The 21,048-nt window shown below is 34.7% G+C and overlaps 1 protein-coding gene across 1 annotated transcript in view; it reads left to right on the top strand.

Annotated features, from left to right (window-relative positions):
- The window catches only part of LOC114329557 (vitellogenin), a 43,234-nt gene that overhangs the window by 17,259 nt on the left and 4,927 nt on the right, over positions 1–21,048 (top strand). The window contains exons 2-3 of the mRNA XM_028278704.2: positions 3,004–5,164; positions 7,625–8,106. Coding sequence (XP_028134505.2) covers positions 3,004–5,164; positions 7,625–8,106 — 2,643 coding nt within the window. The remainder of the gene's footprint in view (positions 1–3,003; positions 5,165–7,624; positions 8,107–21,048) is intronic.

The following is a 21,048-nucleotide window of genomic DNA, read 5'->3' as shown; positions in this document are numbered from 1 at the left end:
CAGAGTAGATTGCTGATAATGAAATACTAGAAAACGATAACATCGAGGAAAGCTGGGAAAAACTCAAAAGTAACATAATTAACGCAGCAACAGAATCACTTGGAGAGAGGAAAGTAACGAATACCAATATATCAAAAAAGAAAACTCCATGGTTTCGAGAGGAAGTGAAGATAAAATGTGAAGAAAAGAAGAAAGCCTTTTTACAATACAGAACACAACAAACACAACAGGCATACAACCACTAAAAAAGAATTAGAAACGAAACAAACACTCTAGTCAGACAAATAAAAAGAGAACACTGGGAGAGTTTATCAAAACAGATGGAACACAACTTCTACGGAACACAAAGGGAAATATGGAGAATGATCAGAGGACAAAGAAAAGAGATGAACGAACTAATAAAAACGAAACACATTCAGAAGGAAACTTGGGCAGACTATTTTCGATCTCTGTTTGTTAAAGATAACGATAACGAACCACCAACACCTGAAGTGACAACAAACGAAGAAACAAATATTGAAGAAGCAGAGGTAACGGAAGCATTAAGGAAATTAAAAAATAGAAAATCACCAGGAGAGGACAGAATATCGAATGAACTCCTAAAGTATGGAGGACAAGACCTGACCAAACAATTATTAAAATTAATCCAAAAAAATAATAGAACAAAACAGAATACCACAAGAATGGAGATCAAGCATTCTAATACCTCTCTTCAAAAAGGGAGAAAAGTCGGACCCGGAGAATTACAGAGGAATTAATTTATTAAACACAACACTAAAATTTACGACCAAAGTGATAACAAACAAACTGAATAAAATTATAACATTAGCAGAAGAACAACAAGGTTTTGGGTCGGGAAGATCATGCACCGACGCTATATTTATAATGAGGCAGATTCAAGAAAAATCGTTAGAATACAACAAACCGGAATACTTATGTTTCGTGGACCTTAAGAAGGCATTTGACAGGGTCAAATTAAAGGACGTTATCCATTTATTGTACGCAAGAGAGGTACCTCTAGTAATAATTAAAACGATCGAAAATATCTACCAGAACAACACAATAAAAGTAAGTAGATGAAGAACAAACTGACCCAATTGAAGCTGGCAATGGGATAAGACAGGGAGATTCCCTGAGTCCTCTGTTGTTCAACCTGATCATGGACGAAATAATAAAAAAAGTAAGAACAAAAAAAGGATACCAAATGGGAGAAAAACAACTTAAAATAATCTGCTACGCAGACGACGCAATACTAATCTCTCAAAGTGAAGATGATTTACAACGTATGCTGCACGAATTTAATATAACCGCTAGAAAATTTAACATGTTAATTTCCCCAAAAAATACTAGATGCATGGTTATAACAGCAGATCTAATAAGGTGTAAATTAGAGCTGGAGGGTCAAACAATAGAACAAGTCATGGAGTTTGAATATCTAGGCATCACACTATGCAGCTACGGAAAGCTCGAAACAGAAGTGGAAGATCAGGTGAATAAAGCAAACAGAGCCGCAGGTTGCCTGAATGAAACAATATGGAGAAATAAAAACATCGGAAAAGAAGTGAAAGGCAGAATTTACAAAACAGTTATCAGACCAATAATGACATACGCGGCAGAAACACGACCTGATACAGAAAGGACAAAAAGAATGCTAGAAACAGCAGAGATGTAAACATTGCGAAAAATCTATGGTGAGACGATGTGGGATAGAGCTAGAAGTGCAGATATACGAAGAAGATGCAAGGTGGACAACATTAATAACTGGGTGAAAAGCAGAAGAGTAGAATGGAACGACCACATAAGCCGAATGACAACAAACAGAGTAGTAAGGACGGCGAGAGACGGTTCCCCAATAGGAAGACGATCAGTGGGAAGACCACGAAAAAGATGGAATGACAACTTACTGGAGGCACATTGAAAAACAGACAGAGTAATGTCTATATAAAAAGAAGAAGAAGAATAAGTTTTTTTTTGTCTATAAGTCTCACCCCGAGTATTGATATTTCCATCGCTCTTTGTGCCTTTACCATTTTATCCATATTGGCCTTAGTGAAAGTCCACGTCTGTGAACCATACGTGAGTAAAGGGAGGATACATTGATCGTAAACTCTGGTTTTCAAATATTGTTCTCTTTTAGTGTTTTTCAAGATCCAACTCAGTTTTCCAAATCCTGCCCACGCTAACCTTATTCTTCTGGTAATTTCGGCAGTTTGATTTTCTTTGTTAACTTTCATTATCTGTCCCAGGTAGATGTATTTCTAAATTTATGTCATTTAACTTTATTTTTTGATGTTCGGTGTATTCGTCATTATTTTTGTTTTTTCCAAGTTCATCTTAAGACCTACTTTTTCCGAAGCTTGAAATAGTATCGTCATCATGGTCTGTAATTCTTCGAAACTCGTAGCGAATATTACAATGTCTGCATATCTCAAATGACTCAGTTTCTTGCATTAACATTTATCCCTTTATCTGCCCAGTTAATGTATTTGAAGAAGTCTTCCAGTCCCAGTGTAAATAGCTTTGGTGAGATAACGTCTCCCTGGTGAACTCCTCTGTTGATTAGTATAGCTTTGGTTTTCTCATCTACTTGTATTTTCATTGTAGCTTTCTTTTAAATATTATGTATGAGCATTCTGTATCTATTATGGTATCGGGAATCTATTATGCAGTTGTTTATAGCTCTCTCTATTGCCTTACTCTTTTGTCTTTATACTCCAAGTAAGAATTCCTGTAATGTGTCCACTTGTAAGAATTCCAAGAACCTATCCTGTTTTTCCTAACCGAACGGAGGCTCTATTTGCTTTCGAAATATGTCTTTCTGTCTCTGTCTCTCTCTTTCTCTCTCTTTCTCTCTCTCTCTTTCTCTTTCTCTCTCTTTCTCTCTCTCTCTCTCTCTCTCTCTCTCTCTCTCTCTCTCTTGCTATCTCTCTTTTTTGCATTTGTTAAGTATTTTTTGAAGTGATGCGTAGCCTATATCTAAATGCGTATTTTTATCTTTTTCAGTTGGACTTATTTCCGCCTCCTCTTCTCCGGCTTGGAAAGACAAAAAGGAGTATGTATACAAAGTATCTGGACGTACCCTTGCCAGTCTTGACTTGGCCAATGAATTCTCTGGAATCTTAATGAAAGCTTCACTGAAGATCCAACCAAGGCCTGATGGAAAACTACAATGTCAATTGGTGAATCCTCGATATGCCCAAATCCATTCTGAGCTATCTGAGGGTCCTATGACTTACATTCCAAGCGCTGAAGTTAGCTGGAAGCCTTTGGATATGTCTAAGAAACCTTTCCAAGTTGAAATTCAACGTGGTGCGATAACCGATGTTCTTGTTGACAAAGATCTTCGTAACTGGGAAGCTAACATGATTAAAGGTATTATGAGTCAGTTCCAAATGAACCTTAACCAAGTGCCTACTTCTAAAAGTGACGACCGTCCTGATTCTGCTATGTTTAGAATCATGGAAGAAACCGTAAGTGGTAACACCGAAACTTTGTATGAAATTAACCCAATGCCTGAACATTTGATGGTCAACTCAGACCTTGTACCTGATTTTCAAGAAGTAAAAGAAGATGGCAACGAATTCTTAGAAGTTTTAAAACACAAAAACTACACCAACAGTGCTGAACTCCCATCATTTGTCTATGGATTAGGAAACATTGACGACGAGATCCCAGCTGCTAACACTATGGGCAAATTCTTCACAAGAAGCACAATGTCAAGAGCTATAGTTTCAGGAAACCTTAGAAAATTCACCATTCAGAATTCTTTTACACTTAACGAGATCTCAGTCAATCCAACTCTTTCTGATCAACAACAAGGATCTGTGTTTAGTAGCTTAAATGTTACCTTAGAAAGAATAACTCAACAAGGTCAAATTATGGAAGATTTAACTAGAGCTGTTCGTTTAGGAGGTCTGGTCTATGCTTATGCAAAAAAACCATTCTCGCGTTCTGTTGAAACTGAAATTGTAGAGAAGCCATCAGCTATCCGTCAATGGCTCTCAATGCCCTCAATGCCAAAATTCCATCTTATGCGTTTTGGTTCTAGTGCCAGTTTCGACGCTGAAGAGTTTAATTTCGAAGATAACCAACAAGAAGCACCTCAAATCAATAAAGCTGCTGAAAATCCTTTCTTGCCCTATACCATTGGAAACAGAGGTAAATCAGTAAAACTTGAGGCTGACGTTCCTAGCGCAATTGTAAATTTGGCCAAGGAAATCAGCACTGACTTGCAAGACCCCACCAAATCTCTCCAAGAAAACACTCTTGCTAAATTTATTAATATGATCAAATTGACCCGTATTTTGGATGAGGAAGAGTTAAGAAAAGTCTCAAAAGGTTTGTCCCCTGACCGTCAAAACCCCTCCCAACGTGCCGCCTGGGAAATTTTCCGTGATGCATTAGCTGAGTCTGGAAGTCAGCCTGCTTTGCTAATCCTTGAAAGCTGGATTGAATCCAAAATTATTGCCAGACAAGAAGCTGCTCACGTTATCGCTTCATTCGCTAACTCTGTTCAACACCCTACTACACATTTCATGAAAGTTTTCTTTGAATTGATTAAAAAACCAATTGTTACTTCACAATGGCCATTGAATGAGACAGCCATGCACAGTTTCGCTGAACTCGCCCGACAAGTATATGTGGACGATGGTTACTATCAGACAAACTTCCCAACAAAGAGTTTCAAGAACTTAAGAGATAAAGAAGGATCTAAGTTTGTTAAACAAGTTGTAGTTCCATACTTCCGTCAAGCTCTAGACAAGGCTATTGCTCAAAACGAACCAAACAAAGTACACGCCTACATTCGTACTTTGGGATATATTGGCGTTCCAGAAATTCTTCAAGCATTCGAGCCTTACTTGGAAGGCAAAAAGCAAGCTTCTCAATTCCAAAGAGCTTTAATGATCGCTTCCATGGATAAATTAGTCAAGACTTATCCTGAAATTGCTCGTGTTGTTCTCTTTAGAGTTTATCAGAATGCTGCTGAAATCCAAGCAGTCAGAACTGCCGCCGTTTTCCAATTGATGCGCGCTCAACCCACCAGAGAAATGCTCCAACTTATGGCAGCTTACACCAAAGTTGATACTCAAGAACAAGTCAATGCAGCCGTTAAGAGTTCAATCCAAAATGCTGCAGCATTAAAGACTGGTGAATTTGTAGATTTGTAAGTATTATGATTATTTTTTATTACGTTTTGGTAATATTGTTCCTTTATTGGTGCGTGACGTACATATTTCGAATACGCATTTCGAATATTAAGCAGTTGATCAACCTCATTTTTAGAGTTCGTGAAATTTTAGAGTCCTTTCATATTTTGGCCATCTTTCCTGCGGCGACTTTTGCTAGATCACATCTACCTTTTATTTCTTCCTGTAGTGACCCGGTGTTTGTGATCAATGATCCCTTCATCATCATCATCATCATCATCATCCAGCCTTCTGCATCCATAGTTGAACATAGGCCTCCCCTAATTTCTTCCAGTTTTGTCGATCTTGGGCTTTCTACAACCAATTCCCAGCAATCCTTTTGACGTCGTCTGTCCATCGTGTAGGTAGTCTACCTCTACTTCTTCTGTCTTCTCTTGGTCTCCACACTGTAATTTTTTGGGTCCACCTCCCGTCCTTCATTCTGGCTACATGGCCCGCCCAATTCCACTTCAGCCATGCTACTCGCTCTATGACATCTGTGACGCCTGTCCTTCTTCTGATTTCTTCGTTTCTGACCCTATCTCTGAGAGTCAGTCCAAGTAGTGACCGTTCCATTCTTCTTTCGGCCAATCTAAGTTTCGTTGCTGTGGCCTGGGTTAACGATAATGTTTCGTAATGATCCCTTCTTCTTCTTCTTCTACGGCACTACAGCCCAAATTGAGCCTTGGCCTCCTTTATTTTTTGCCTCCACCCTTGCCTGTCTGTGGCTGCTCTTCTCCATACACGGACTCCTAAAAGGGCTTGTGCGTCGCTGTTTACTGTGTCTTCCCAGCGCTTTCGTGGCTTCCCAACCGGTCTCTTTCCTTGCATTCTAGCATTCAGTGCTCGTTTTGGTAGCCTATCCTCTCCCATTCTTATCACATGTCCGGCCCATTGCAATCTTTGTAATCTAATGAAGTCTGACAGGGGCGTTTTCTTATAAAGTTGATAAAGCTCGTTGTTGTATCGACTTCTGAAGATTCCGTTTTCCCTCACAGGTCCTAGTATTCTCCTAAGTACTTTCCTTTCGAATGTGTCGAGTTTGTTTTTGGATGTTTCTTTCAGCACCCAGACTTCACTGCCATAGCATGTTATTGGTCGAATTAAGGTTTTATAGATTCTCATCTTTGTATTTCGGTGGACACTTTTTGACCGAAATATATGGGAGAGGGCAAAATAAGCTCTGTTTGCCTGCGTTATTCTCTTCCTTATTTCTCCATCTTCTGATCCGTCGATCCCTTAGTTGTTTGAAATTTGTTTCCGAATTTATTTTTCACTTTCACAGCCACCGAGTTGTTTTCGTACAAGTTTATTGTTGCTTGTATAAATCTGTTCGATATGTTCATTTCTTGCATGGATTTCCATAATTATTCTCTCTTGGAAAGTATGCCTTCTTGATATCGATGAATATGGACTGATCTGTTCTTAGCTAACTTCTTTGCAATTCATTGCTGTACCGTATAAATATGTATGATCTAGACAGGATCTGCCAGATGTAAAACCCGCTTGATCTTCGCCTATTTTGCCTTGGATGTTTTCTTCTAGTTTTAGTTTGATCAATTTACCGTATAGTCTAACCATAGTTGATATGACACTGATGCCTCTGTAATTTTCGCACTCCTTCCCTTTTTTAAAGATTGATATTATATAGGCTTGGGTCCACTCACTTCGGGGTTTATCTCCCTTGATTATCTCCATTGGTCTCTTTCACACATTCGTTGAATAATGCGATGCAATTTGTCAGGGCCATATGTAATGAACTCTGGGTTTATACCACGGGGCTCAGGAGATCTGTTGTTTTTAAGACTTTGTATTGAATCTTTTATTTCTTTTAAGATGATTTCTCTCGGTGGAATTTTGTCTTGGTCTTTATTTTTGTTTTTCTGCATGTGGCATTATGTACCTCGGCATGTCCTTAGCCAATATCTGTTGATAATACTCTTGCCATTGCTCTTCTTTGATAAATGTTATCCTAGTTCTTTCTCTGTTATTTGTTCTTAATGACTTCATTGTTCGCCAGGCTTCTGTGCTTCCAGCTCCACCTAATTTTTGTTCTATGTTTATGCAAGCGCTTTCCCACTTTCTGTTTTTTTCTTTAGAAACGAGTCTCTTGACCTCTTTATTTTTTTTGCTGTAACTTTTATGAACTTCTATATTTTTAGTATTCATCCATCTGTTATATAGTTCTTTTTTTGTTCTATAGCCGTTTTTGTGTCGTCATGAAGTCATCTAAATGTTTTTGGTTGTCTGTTTCTATTTTCCCTAAGGCCTTCGCTGCTGCTTCTTTAGTGCAGTTTTTAGGAGCGTGTACATTTCTTCCAGGTTCCCATATCTGAATTCTTCCAGATTTTGTTCTATTCTTCTCTTGTATAAGCCTCTGATAGATTCATCCTGTAGTAAGTTGATTGTTAACTAATTAATATTTTGATTTATTACAGACAAAAAGCAGCAGAGATGGCTGAGCCTCTTCTAACAGAAAAGTCCTACGGAGTTCACCAAGCAGGAAATTATATCAAGAATTATTTCGCAGACCAACTAGGTGTCAACTACAAACAAACTGCTCAGATGTACGGAAACAGCGAAAGATTCTACCCTCGTGGAATGAAAATCGCTTTAAGGTCCGACAAGAATGGTATCAGAGATCAAAGAATAAACATTCATGCTTTATTGTCCTCTTCTGAACAACTTTACAAGGTATTAGCGGAACTTGGCCAAGGCTACCAACAAGAAAAAGATAGACAGAACCAAAGGTCAGATAAACAGCAACAGAACCCTCTGTCCAGCCAAAGTATCGCACGCCTTCTCGATATGAAAGCTCAAGCTCGTGAGCAACTTGAAGGAAGTGTATTCTTAATGGATATCAACTTCCCATACAAAATGTTTTCGTTCAGTAATCTTACCGTCCAGCAACTTCCAGCAGGTAAGTCAATTAATTTGAGTTCATTATCATCATCATCAACCTTCTTCTTCTTCCTCTTTCTACTTTATAAATAGGCTCATGCCTGTTTTACTTCGGTTCTTAGCCTCAATTGACATTGTCTGACCATCTTTTCCTCGGTCGTCCCAATGATCTTCTTCCATTTGGCGATTTGTCTCTTGCTATTCGTACTATTCTATTTTCTGTCATTCTTTCTATGTGTTGATTCCATTCTATCTTTCTCCTTTGGGCCACATGTTTATTTCTTCTATACCACATCTCGCTCGTATTTATTCACGTCTTATTCTGTCTCTTAAGCCGATGCCGCACTGCAGGATGCTAGATGGTGGCTTGGAGGGTGGATTTTAAAGGTGGATGATGGAGGGTCGCTGCATCCTGGACGCAGTGAAAGAGTGAAATGAAGTCAGAAGTCAGTATCCAACTGACTGCTTGGGAATCGTTTGTTTCATTTGTTACGTTACATTTGGTTTGTTTTTTTAGCATATCGTCATATTAGAGGTAAAACTCACTCACTAAACTTTTCAGAACGTGGAGAAAAATCGACTTAAAGGCAAAAATTGTTTTTTAAATTCACCTGACTTGAATATTGGATTTTTTTTAATGCAACTGCAAGGAATAAGTAAAACAGATATTTTAAGCCATGTTTCGTCACATAGTGGGTCTGCTGGGTCCCAAATTGCCCTTCTTTTATACACAGCACTTATTACGCTTTCATCCATAGATAGCGAGGCTACCCGGATGGATTATCAAACACGACTGATATGGGTGGATAGACGCCTGGCGGACCACCGGGTGGGTAGATGGTAGTGGGAGGCCACTGCGGCTACCATCGTTGTATTATTCGTGGTATAAGTAGCTGGATGGTCGCCAGGCGGGTATCTACCATCCACCATCCTAGCAAACTTCCTGCACTGCGGCATCGGCCTTTTAGAGTTTTAGACCAGGGCGCATCTGTAAAAATATTAGTACATTTTGATGTTGAGAGGTGACACATATTTTTAGCAGAAATTGCTTGATAATAACTCATATAAGAATATTTGAGTTATCCTCCCACTCAAAAAGGTCCGGAACATTGTTTAAATATTCAAAATGTTAAAAAATGAAGGAAAAATTAGATTTTTTTCTTGGTTTTTTGATTACAACTTTAAAAGTATTTATTTTCTAGAAAAGCTGTACCGGTATAAAAATTGCGAAATTAAATTTCATACAATATAGGATTAACTGAAAATTTTAAAAATTGTCACCCTTGTTGCAAAATAGCAATAATTTCTAAAACAAAACATAAAAAAAAACAAGTATTCGCATTTTACATTTTCCAACCATTTATGCTGAACTTAGGACCTTCATATTTCACCCAGAAAAACTTTATGATATGATAAAAAAACACAGTAAATTTCGTTAAGATCGGTTTAATAGATTTTGCAAAATAAATTTTGCAATCCAGCTTTCTCAAAAAAAATTAATTTTTTCAAAATGTTGCAGCACTGCAAATAAAGCAGACAGCAAGTTGAATTTTTTTTGACATATTAAAGAATACCGTACTTTTCATTTTCAATTCACAAAATTAAAATCAGTTAACTATCACGGCGTCAGGAATTTTTTTAAATAAACATTAATTTTTGGTGCTACGCGCAGGACAACGGATACGTTCGCTCTGATTGGGCATTCCAATGACCTTTGATAATGATTGATAAATTTAAATTTTTAGTACCTTTCGAAATAAATAAATAAATTTGTTTATTGCAAAATAAAAACACATATATACACTTTTTTATATGTTTTAACTTAGAAAATAAAAGTGTATTATTTTTAAACATATGCAATAATTTAAACAATTTTTCACAAACAATAATCAAATTAGTTTGATTTTTGTGGAATTAAAATATGAACATACAACAAAGTATAGAGTAAGAAAAGAATATACATTAGATAAAGATTGGAAGAAATTTTGGTGGAAATCAACTTGTGTGAATCGAACACCGCTGTCCTGCGCGTAGCATCAAAAATTAATGTTTATTTAAAAAAATTCCTGACGCCGTGGTAATTAACCGATTTTAATTTTGCTAATTGCATGTGAAAGTTACGTATTCTTCTAATTGTAAAAAAAAAATTTAACTTGTTATCTGCTTTATTTTTAGTCCTGCAACATTTTGAAAAAATAAAATTCTTTTGCGAAAGCTGGATTACAAAATTTATTTTGCAAAATCTGTTAGGCCGATTTAAACTAAATTTACAATATTGTTTTATCATATCATAAAGTTTTTTTGAGTAAAACATGAAGGTCCTAAGTGTAGCAGAAATGTTTGAAAAACGTAAAATGCTAATACTTGTTATTTTAAGGTTTTTTTTCGCAATTTTTGCTATTTTGCAACAAGGGTAACAATTTTAAAAAATTTTAACCAATCTTATGTTGTAGGAAATTTAATTACGAAACTTTTATTTTAGTAAAACTTTTCTTGAAAGTGAACACTTTTAAAGTTATAATCAAAAAACGAAGAAAAAAATGGAATTTTTCCTTCATTTTTTGACATTTTGATTATTTAAACAATGTACCTTTTTGAGTAAGAGGATAACTCCATTATTATTATATATGTTAATTCCAAGCTACTTCTGCAAAAAAATTAGAGTCGCCTCTCAACGTCCATCTCAAAACAGATCCGCCCTGGACTATTTGGTTTGTTATTTTTCGTAAGACTTTCATTTCTGCTGTTTCCAGCAGTCTTTGTGTTTTCGCCGTGTCTGCTCTTGTTTCCGCTGTGTACGTCATTATCGGTCTTATTGTTGACTTATATATCCTGGTTTTCGTTTCCATTGTGAGGTATTTGTTTCTCCAGATTGTGTTGTTGAGACATCCTCCTGCTCCTGCTGATCTGCTTCTTCTTCCACTTTTCCGTAGCTTGACAGTTTTACTCCCAAGTATTCCGTTTCCATCACTTGTTCTATTATTTTGTTATTTACGACCAATTTACATCGTCTAGGTTACGCTGATATTACTATCGATTTAGTTTTCTCTGTTGAGATCACCATGTTGTATATGAGAGCAGTATCTTCGAATTCTTTAATTAATCTTTGTAGGTCATCTTCATTTTCGGCTGTTATTATGGCGTCGTCGGCGTAGTAAATTATCTTTATTTCCTTTTCTCCCATTCCATATCCTCTTCTTTTTTTAACTTTCTTTATTATTTCATCCATTATCAGATTAAATACTAATGGGCTCAGCGAATCTCCTTGTCTAATGCCAGTTTCATACTTGATAGGCTGCGATAGTTTTCCCTTACATCTTACTATAGCTATGTTATCTTTATACATATTCTTCTTCTTCTTCTTCTTCTTCTTTTTCTTTTATATAAGCAGTACTGCCTGTTTTTCTTCAACGGTGCCTTTCATTCTGCCCCTAAGTTGTCATTCCATCTTTTCCTTGGGCGTCCTATACTTCTCCTGCCTAACGGTGACTTGTCCCTGGCTATTCTTACTATCCTTGATTCAGACATCCTGCTTATGTGCTCATTCCACTCTTCTTTTCTGTTCTTTACCCAGGTATTTATATTGTCTACTCCACATATGCGTCTGATTTCCTCACTTCTTACCCTATCCTGTAGTCCTTTTCCAGCAATCCTTCTTAAGATCTTCATTTCGTTGGTTTCCAGATGTCTTCGTGTTTTGCTTGTATCTGGTCTTGTTTCGGCCGTGTAGGTCATAACTGGCCTAATAACTGACTTATATATTCGGGCCTTTGTTTCCAATCTTAGGTGTTTGTTTTTCCAAATTGTGTCGTTTAGGCATCCGGCCGTTCTACTGGCTTTAATTATTTGGTCTTTTACCTCTTCTTCGATATTGTTGTCGGCTGATAGATTAATTCCCAGATATTTGAAAGTCATTACTTGTTGTATAATTTGATTGTCTAACTCCAATTTGCATCTTATTGGTTCTTTGGCAATTACTAAGCTTTTTGTTTTTTGGACTGATATTTTCATATTCATTTCTTTTGCGTTAATGTTGAACTCGTGCAATAATCTTTCTAGGTCGTCTTCGCACTCTGCTACTAACACGGTGTCATCAGCGTAACAGAGTATTTTTATCTCTCTATTGCCCATTTTGTACCCTCTTTTTTTCTTCACTTGTTTTATTATTGCATCCAATATTATGTTAAACAGTAGAGGGCTTAGTGAATCTCCTTGCCGGATTCCTGTGTTTGTTTCTATGGGTTCTGTTATTATTCCATTGACGTTCATCTCTATTTTATTTCTTACATATATGTTTTCTATCAGTTTTATGATATCCAGTGGTAAATTTTTCTCATATAGAAGGTGTATCACATCTTTTAATTGGATTCTATCAAACGCTTTCTCTAGGTCTATGAAACAGAAAAAGGCTGGTTTGTTATATTCTAACGATTTCTCCGCTATTTGCCTTATCACAAAAACTGCATCGTTACATGATCTTCCACTTCTAAATCCTTGTTGTTCATCCGATATATTTATGCACGCCATTATTTTCTCCATAAGTATTTTTGTTGTGAGTTTCAGTATAGTGCTCAGTAAATTTATCCCTCTATAGTTACTGGGGTCTGCCCTATCACCTTTCTTAAATAACGCTATCATTTGAGTGGTTCTCCATTCTTCTGGAATTCTTCCTGTATTTATTATTTTACTTATAAGGATATTCAGTTCTTTGTGAAGTCTATCTCCTCCGTACTTTAAAAGTTCATTAGTTATTCCATCTTTCCCAGGAGCTTTTCGATTTTTCATCTTTTTTAAGGCGTTCTTTATATCTTCCTTTTTAATTTCTGTTTTCTCATCCGATTCTAATCGTGGTGTTTCCAGTTCTTTGTGATTAGCTGTTTGATAAAGGTTTTTTAGGTAAGTTGTCCATGTATTTGTATTAATATGTTTTACTTCTATCAATTCCTTCATCTCTGCTCTTTGACCTCTTATCATTTTCCACATTTCCCTTTGCATCCCATAAAAGTCGTGCTCCATCTCTTTTGAAAATGCTTCCCAATGTTCTGTTTTCTTCCTTCTTACTATTGAGTTTAATTCATTTCGTACTCTTTTATATTCTTCATATGTTTGTCTCGTTCTTTTGGACTTGTATTCTAGGTAGATTTTCTTTTTTTCTTGGCATTTTATTTTTATTTCTTCACAGAACCATGGAGTTCTCCTTTTCTTTCGTATATGTTTACTTATCTTACGTTCTCCAAGTGCTTCCGTTGCTGCCATTTTGATATTATCTCTGATCTTCCTCCAACTTTCTTCTATGTCTTCATCCGGTGTAATGTAGTTTTCATTCAGTACTTTTTGCAATCTTCTCTGGTATAGATCTCGTGTTGACAAGTCTCGTAGCTGTTCTACCTTTATTCTTGTCTCACATTCAACAGCGTCTTCTTTCCTGTTTCTTTGTAGCTCTCTTTTGATTTTTCCAAGTACTAGGTTGTGATCGCTTCCAATATTAGCTGCACTTAAACATCGTATGTCTAGTACTTGAGAGTGGTGGATGTTTCTGTTTGTCAATATATAATCAATAACGGATCTGTGTCCTCTTGTATTTTGGAATGTATATTTTTGTTGATCTTTGTGTCTGAAGAACGTATTGTTTATTCGAAATTCGTTCTGAGAGCAAAAGTTAATAAGTAGTTCCCCATTTTCATTTTTGTTGTCTTCATTGAATCGTTGCTTTATTCCTGGTATAATACATATTCTTAATGGTTTTTATTAAATCCAGTGATATTCCCTTTTCATATAATAATCATCAACTTGTACGCATCCATTGCTGAACATAGGTCTTCCCTCAGATCTTTCCATCTGTTTGTCTTGTGCGCTTTGCATCCAGTTACTGATAATACGCTTTAGATCGTCGGTCCGTCTGGTTGGTGAACGTCTTCTGCTCCGTAGTGCTTCTTGTCGTACACTGGACAGTACTTTTTGTCCAACAGTTGTCTGGCAAGTTAAGCTGCCTGATTGGTTAAGTTGGAGACGTGTCCTGCTCAATTCCACTTTAGCGACGCAATTCTTTCAACAGCATCTGTCGTTTTTGTTCTATGACATTTTTTCATTTGGGTATTGGGATATGGAGTGTCTGTAGCAGGGCTTCGCCACCATTCTTGTAGAGCTCACTGTAAATTTGGTTAGTTCCTGGTGATTTATTATTTTTAATCTTTTTAATGGCTTGGACAACCTCTTCAATGGTAGGTGGTCTTTCGTTTGGGTTGAATAATTTCCTATTGTTTTAATTTGCTAGGGTGTTATTTGCTTCTTCGATATGATTGCCATTCAATTTTGCGTAAAAATTTCTAGTACCGATCATAGGCGTCCGTCTTGGGTAGGTCAACGGTTATTGTATCGCATAACTTTTTTGTCTTTAATTTTTAAGCAATTTTGCCAAAATTTAGATTATTAAATTATGAGGTCTTCTAGCACTAAAAGTTGTTCTTGCTTTAAGTCGGTAAAATACACCGTTTTATTCTGAATTTTTTTTTTCAAATTCAAAAACGAAAAATTTTCAAATCGATTTTTCTAGAAGACATCTTAGCGACTTACATCAAGAGTACCTTTTAGTACTTGAATACCTCACAATTTAATAATCCAAAGTGTAAGTAATTTATCAGAAATGCTTAAGAACTAAAGACAAAAAAGTTATACGGTAAAATAACCCTTGTCCTACTATTATTATTTGAAAAAAAAAACTAATTACAAGACTCCATCTTTAAAGAGCTCTAGCTCCCTTAGGAAGCATTTTCGTATAAGGTAAATTGGGTTAAATTGTCTTAAAATTCCACAAGGAAGAATTTCCTGTAGCTAGGTGTATACCATTAATTACAAGTAAAATTTAATAAAAAATTTTTGTCCTACTAATATACCTTTTACCAGGACAAAATTTTTTTATTAAATTTTACTTGTCTTAAAATTATCTGAGGAATCTCCGGTCTTCGTTTGTCGGGAGAGTTTCTGGACATCCTGTATAATTAATATATAGTGAGGGATAAAATTATGGAATAAATTCATTTTCTCTAGAATGGGGCATTTAGGAGATAAATCCCGAAACAGGTCGATTTTTATTTTTTAATTTATAATTTTTTGACATATATATCATATTAGTGACGTCATCCATCTGGGCGTAATGACGTAATCGATGATTTTTTTTTAAATGAGAATAGGGGTCGTGCGGTAGCTCATTTGAAAGGTTGTTTAATTTATTGTACAGTAATATAAAAAAAAGATTTTTAAATTAAATTAATTGGCGCAAAAAGAAGAATGTGTATAATTTTCTAACTCTAAGCAGATTTTACTGCTGTCAGAAAATATAAAAAAATGTTTATTTCACAAATACACATTGCTTTTCGCTTAAATTAAATGTCAAACAGCCTCCCACCTGCCTCTTGGCAGTTTGAACAATTAATTTAAAAGAAAAGCAACGTTAATTTTGCAAATAAACATTTTTATATTGTCTGACAACAGTAAAATGTATTTTGATTTAAATAAATTACATACATTCTTCTTTGTGCGTCAATTAATTTAATTCAAAAATTATTATTTTTTGGTCACCCAGTATAAATAACGATGTTAATGTTTATATTACTGAATAGAGGACTGAATAACCTTTCAAATGAGCTACCACATAACCCCTATTCCCATAAACTCATTGATTACCTCATCACGCCGAGATGGATGACGTCACTAATATGATAATAATATGTCCGAAAATTATAATTTAAAAATAAAAATCGACCTGCTCTGGGATTTATTTCAAAAATCGTCCATTTTAGAGAAAATAAACTTATTCCATAATTTAGCCCCTCTCTGTATATACAGGGTGGTTCATCTTATTCGCCTCGGTGTCTGTACGGAAAACCACTTTATATTTTAAAAAAATTTCTTCACAGTAATATACAGGGCCTTTAATACTACAATCTAAAAATAATGTGCATTATACAGGGTGCTCCAAAAAAGAGTGGTATATCAAAGTTATATTTTTTCTTATGGAATGCCCTATATATGATGACATTTTTGAATTGACCTTAAAAAATAAGCTATACTTTTATAAGGGTTCCCTATACCTAAATACAGGGTGTTTTGATTTATTTCGATTTTTATGAAAATGTAAGCATTTAGAAAAAAATAAATATCTACGAATCTAAGAATCAGTAACAAATTCCTTTTTGGATCTTAATAATAGACTATTTAGCATACTTAAACAGATGCTTACTGCAACAAAATTTCTTACAGGGTGGTCAAAATATGAGATTGTTCTATTAACAAATTCAAGCTGTAATAACTTACTTAATTTAAATGGAACACCCTATATCTTACTAGTCTATCGCGTAGAAAATTTACTTAGCTTTTAATTTATATTAGGGTTTCCTATACCTATCTTTTACAGGGTGGTCAAAATATTAGATTGTTCTATTAACAAATTCAAGCTGTAATAACTTACTTATTTTAAATGGAACACCCTGTATCTTACTAATCTATCGCGTATAAAATTTACTTTGCTTTCAATTCTTATTAGGGTTTCCTATGCCTATCTCCCTTCATTTTTGAAATATTTTGAGATTTCCTAATTTGCAAGCTTTAAAAATTAGAATTAAGTAAATATGTCGTGGTTACATATTATGTACAACACATCACCAACACCGGCAATGTACTTAGACATGATACTGTCAATAATACAATTTTCATTGTTATCATGTAATCACACAGAGTTTTGTATTATTTTAGTTGATTTTGGCCTACATGTGACATTGAATAATATGTTTCTATTAAACTGCCTACCCTATATTAGATGCCGTATTCTGGAAGATACTTAAATTATATTTCATTCCGTATAAGTATTTTCCATATTTTAAACCAACGGTTATTAAATAGTTTTATGAACACCACTTTTTGTTTGAATCTTTGAATCGCAATTACAGACAATTAAATGCAATGGCTACTATGACGAAAACGAGCCTATTGTACAAAAATATGTAAAAATGGGCATTTACAGAATAACATGGGAATTAACATTTACAGAATAACATGTGTATTGAGAATGTTTACATGGAATTGAAGAGATTTTAAATATCTTCCATTATAAAGAATAGAATATCGAGTATGTCATTTAAAATAAGAACACTCTGTGTGATTAAATGATAAAAATATGAATTTTATTAACAAAAGTATCTTGACTAAGATATTTAAGTATATTGCCGGCGTTGGTGATGTGTTGTACATAACCACGACATAGGTACTTAATTCTAATTTTTAAAGCTTACAAATTAGGAAATCTTTAAATATTTCAAAAATGAAGGGAGATAGGCATATGTAACCCTAATAAGAATTGAAAGCAAAGTAAATTTTATACGCGATAGATTAGTAAGATACAGGGTGTTCCATTTAAAATAAGTAAGTTATTACAGCTTGAATTTGTTAATAAAACAATCTAATATTTTGACCACCCTGTAAAAGATAGGTATAGGAAACCCTAATATAAATTGAAAGCTAAGTAAATTTTCTACGCGATAGACTAGTAAGATATAGGGTGTTCTATTTAAAATAAGTAAGTTATTACAGCTTGAATTTGTTAATAGAACAATCTCATATTTTGACCACCCTGTAAGAACTTTTGTTGCAGTAAGCATCTGTTTAAGTATGCTAAATAGTCTATTATTAATATCCAAGAAGTAATTTGTTACTGATTCTTAGATTCGTAGATATTTATTTTTTTCTAAAACCTTACATTTTCATAAAAATCGAAATAAATCACAACACCCTGTATTTAGGTATAGGGAACCCTTATAAAAGTATAGCTTATTTTTTAAGGTCAATTCAGTAATGTCATCAGATATAGGGCATTCCATAAGAAAAAATATAACTTTGATATACCACTCTTTTTTTGGAGCACCCTGTATAATTCACATTATTTTTAGATTGTAGTATTAAAGGCCCTGTATATTTCTGTGAAGAAATTTTTTTAAAATATCAAGTGGTTTTCCGTGCAGAGACCGAGGCGAATAAGATGAACCACCCTGTATACAGCGTGTCTACTTAAACTGGATACATACGAAAAATTGTTATGTGATTTATTTTACGAAAAAAAGTTATTCTTCATACAAAGTAAAACCTTAAGAGTAAACCATCGGATACCCAATTGTATCAATATTATACGAGATATGTCAAAAAATATGAATTTCGCATAAGCAGCATATCGTTGAATATGGATATCGTGAAACATGGATCTCGAGAATCCTCAAAATGTCATAGTCATCGCACACCTCAAGGGAAAGAGAGGACTATGAAGGAAAAGACTATCGTGGCTAAGAAACATCCGACAATAGACAGGGCTAAATTTTGAACAGCTAATAAGAACAGCTAAAAAACAGAGAAGAGTTTGCAATTGTAGTAGCCACCCTCCATTAAGGAGAGGGCACTTTAAAAAGAAGAAGCATATCGTTCCATATCTCTTTAACTCATTCTATTATCAATCAAAGTAACAATTTGAACAGATTTAGCAATCTCTCAGTCACAGTTTTAAATTTAAAAAGTTGAATACACCATACATTCCGTGATTTTCTTTTCTTTTTGCTTAAAATAAGCCAGGCTAATGCAAGCGCGTCGTCGTCTTCTATCGCGGATGACACGTTACAGTCTCTTCGGCAGGGAACTGATGATCAGGGTTGCCAGGTCAGTTTTGATGTCTTCAGTAGTTTTGCTTTCAAAAAATCAGTAGCCATCAGTAGATTTTTTAAGCCATTTATAATACAGCAAAACCTTTGTTAACGGCCACCTGGTAAAATCGGCCACTTCTACTAACGGCCAGTTTCTAAATAACGGCCAGTTTAAAATTCTCCAAACTTTATATTATGTAGATTCCCTTATTTATGAATTGGTATCTACGGTCACCTTTATATTACGGACGCGGCCAAGTAATCTCATATTGTTAAAGCCTTCATAGAAATTTGCATACTACATATTTATTTATTTGGTCTTTTATGTAATATATAGTAAGATCGTAACAGTTGGAATAAAAAAATTTTTTTGCGAATGGGTGACTTTGGAAAAAATCCCAAAATGGGTCATTTTTTATTTTTAGATTATGATTTTTTGGCGTATATAGTATTGATTTTTTTAAATGAGAATAGGATCGTGTGCTAGCTTATTTGAAAGGTTATTCAATTCTCTATTCAGTGTAATAAACATTTATTGCTTCAAACATTAAGATAATTATTTATACAGGATACAAAAAAATTATTGAATTAAATTAATTGACACAAAAAGGAGAATGTAGGTTTGTAATTTACTTAATTCAAAATACATTTTTAACATAAAAAAATATTTATTTGCTAAAAAAATATTGTTTTTCGCTTAAATTCAATGTTAAATCTTCCACCCACCTACCTCTTAGCAGTTTGAACATTTAATTTAAGCAAAAAGCAATGTTTATTTATAAAATAAACATTTTTTCTCTTTTCTCACAGCAGTAAAATGTATTTTAAATTAAATTTCATACATTCTTCTTTTTGTGTCAATAAATCTATTTATTTTTTTGGACACCCTGTATAAATAATTGTATTAATGTTTATATTACTGAATAGATAATTGAATAACCTTTCAAATAAACTAGAATACGACCACTATTCTGATTAAAAAAAATTATCAATGACGTCATCACGCCCAGATGGATGACGTCAGTAGCGTGATATATATGCCAAAAAATTATAATTTAAAAATGAAAATCGACTTGTTTGGGGATTTTTTTCCAAAATCGCCCATTAACGATAAAATGAATTTATTCCAACCTTTACGTGCTCACTGTATATTATTGGTTATTACCTGACCACGAATTTATAAATAAAAACTTTTTCAATTCCTGGGTTTGTCGATCTGTTATAAATAAAACACATTATTATTGCTTGCCGTTTCGGCTACTTGCCATTTTCAAAAGCACTTTAATTTTATAAACATTAGGTACCTACCTATACATCAGATACTCATAAATTATATCCGAGGCGTCGCAATACCCGATGGTTTGACACATATGGTCTATTGAAAACAAAGCAATTATCTCTCAACGCAAGAGTCCCTTGTTATCTTAGGCTAGCCACTTGACATCATTATTACCATGAAAATTCTAAACATCTCATATACCGACTATTTATAGAAATTTAGGTAAAGTGAATCGAAAGAAGATTAACACGTTGTTGGATGTGGGGTTTTGAATTTTTTTAGATTTTTGAGTAGAAGTTTTCGGTAGATCGGTAAATTGGAGTTCAAATCAGTAGGTTTTATAAGGTGATCAGTAGATTGGAGTTCCAATCAGTACACCTGGTAACCCTCCGTTGACAGGTCAGTTTTTACTTTTTCAGTAGTTTTGCTTGCAATAATCAGTAGAAATCAGTAGATTCTTTTTAGGCCATGTAAACACAGTAAAACTTGTGTTATCGGTCACCTGTCAAAATCGGCCACCTGTACTAACGGCCAGTTTCAAAATTTTCCAAACCAATCATATGAAGATTTCCTTATTTAATAATCCAATAATACCAGGTCATACTTAATTATGATTATGACCTGGTATTTACGGCCATGTTTATAATACGGACGCGCCCAAATAATCTCGTATTTTTAAAGACCATTTCATAGAAATTTACCTGTTAATAACGGCTAATTAATGTTGATAGATTTCAGTAGGTCAGTAATTGGAGTTAAAATCAGTAGGTCTACTGAAAAATCAGTAGACCTGGTAACCCTGCTGATGATCGATGAAGATATTGGAGACGTGTGGACTGTGGACACTCAATGGACGTTCGAGAATCTGCACCGACGAACTGTACAGTCACATCGTTACGAAAAATCGGTGCCGTGTATACGGGCCAATCGATCTAATTAAAGCAATCCTTCAGATGCAGGCACGTTAACTTCTCAGTGGACGCCCTTTCTTCTTTTTCTCTGG

This window comes from Diabrotica virgifera, chromosome 10 (genome assembly GCF_917563875.1).
Source record: "Diabrotica virgifera virgifera chromosome 10, PGI_DIABVI_V3a".
Classification (NCBI taxonomy): Eukaryota; Metazoa; Arthropoda; class Insecta; order Coleoptera; family Chrysomelidae; genus Diabrotica; species Diabrotica virgifera.
The sequence above is the reverse complement of the archived record's forward strand: the minus strand, read 5'-3'. Positions and strand labels throughout refer to the sequence as shown.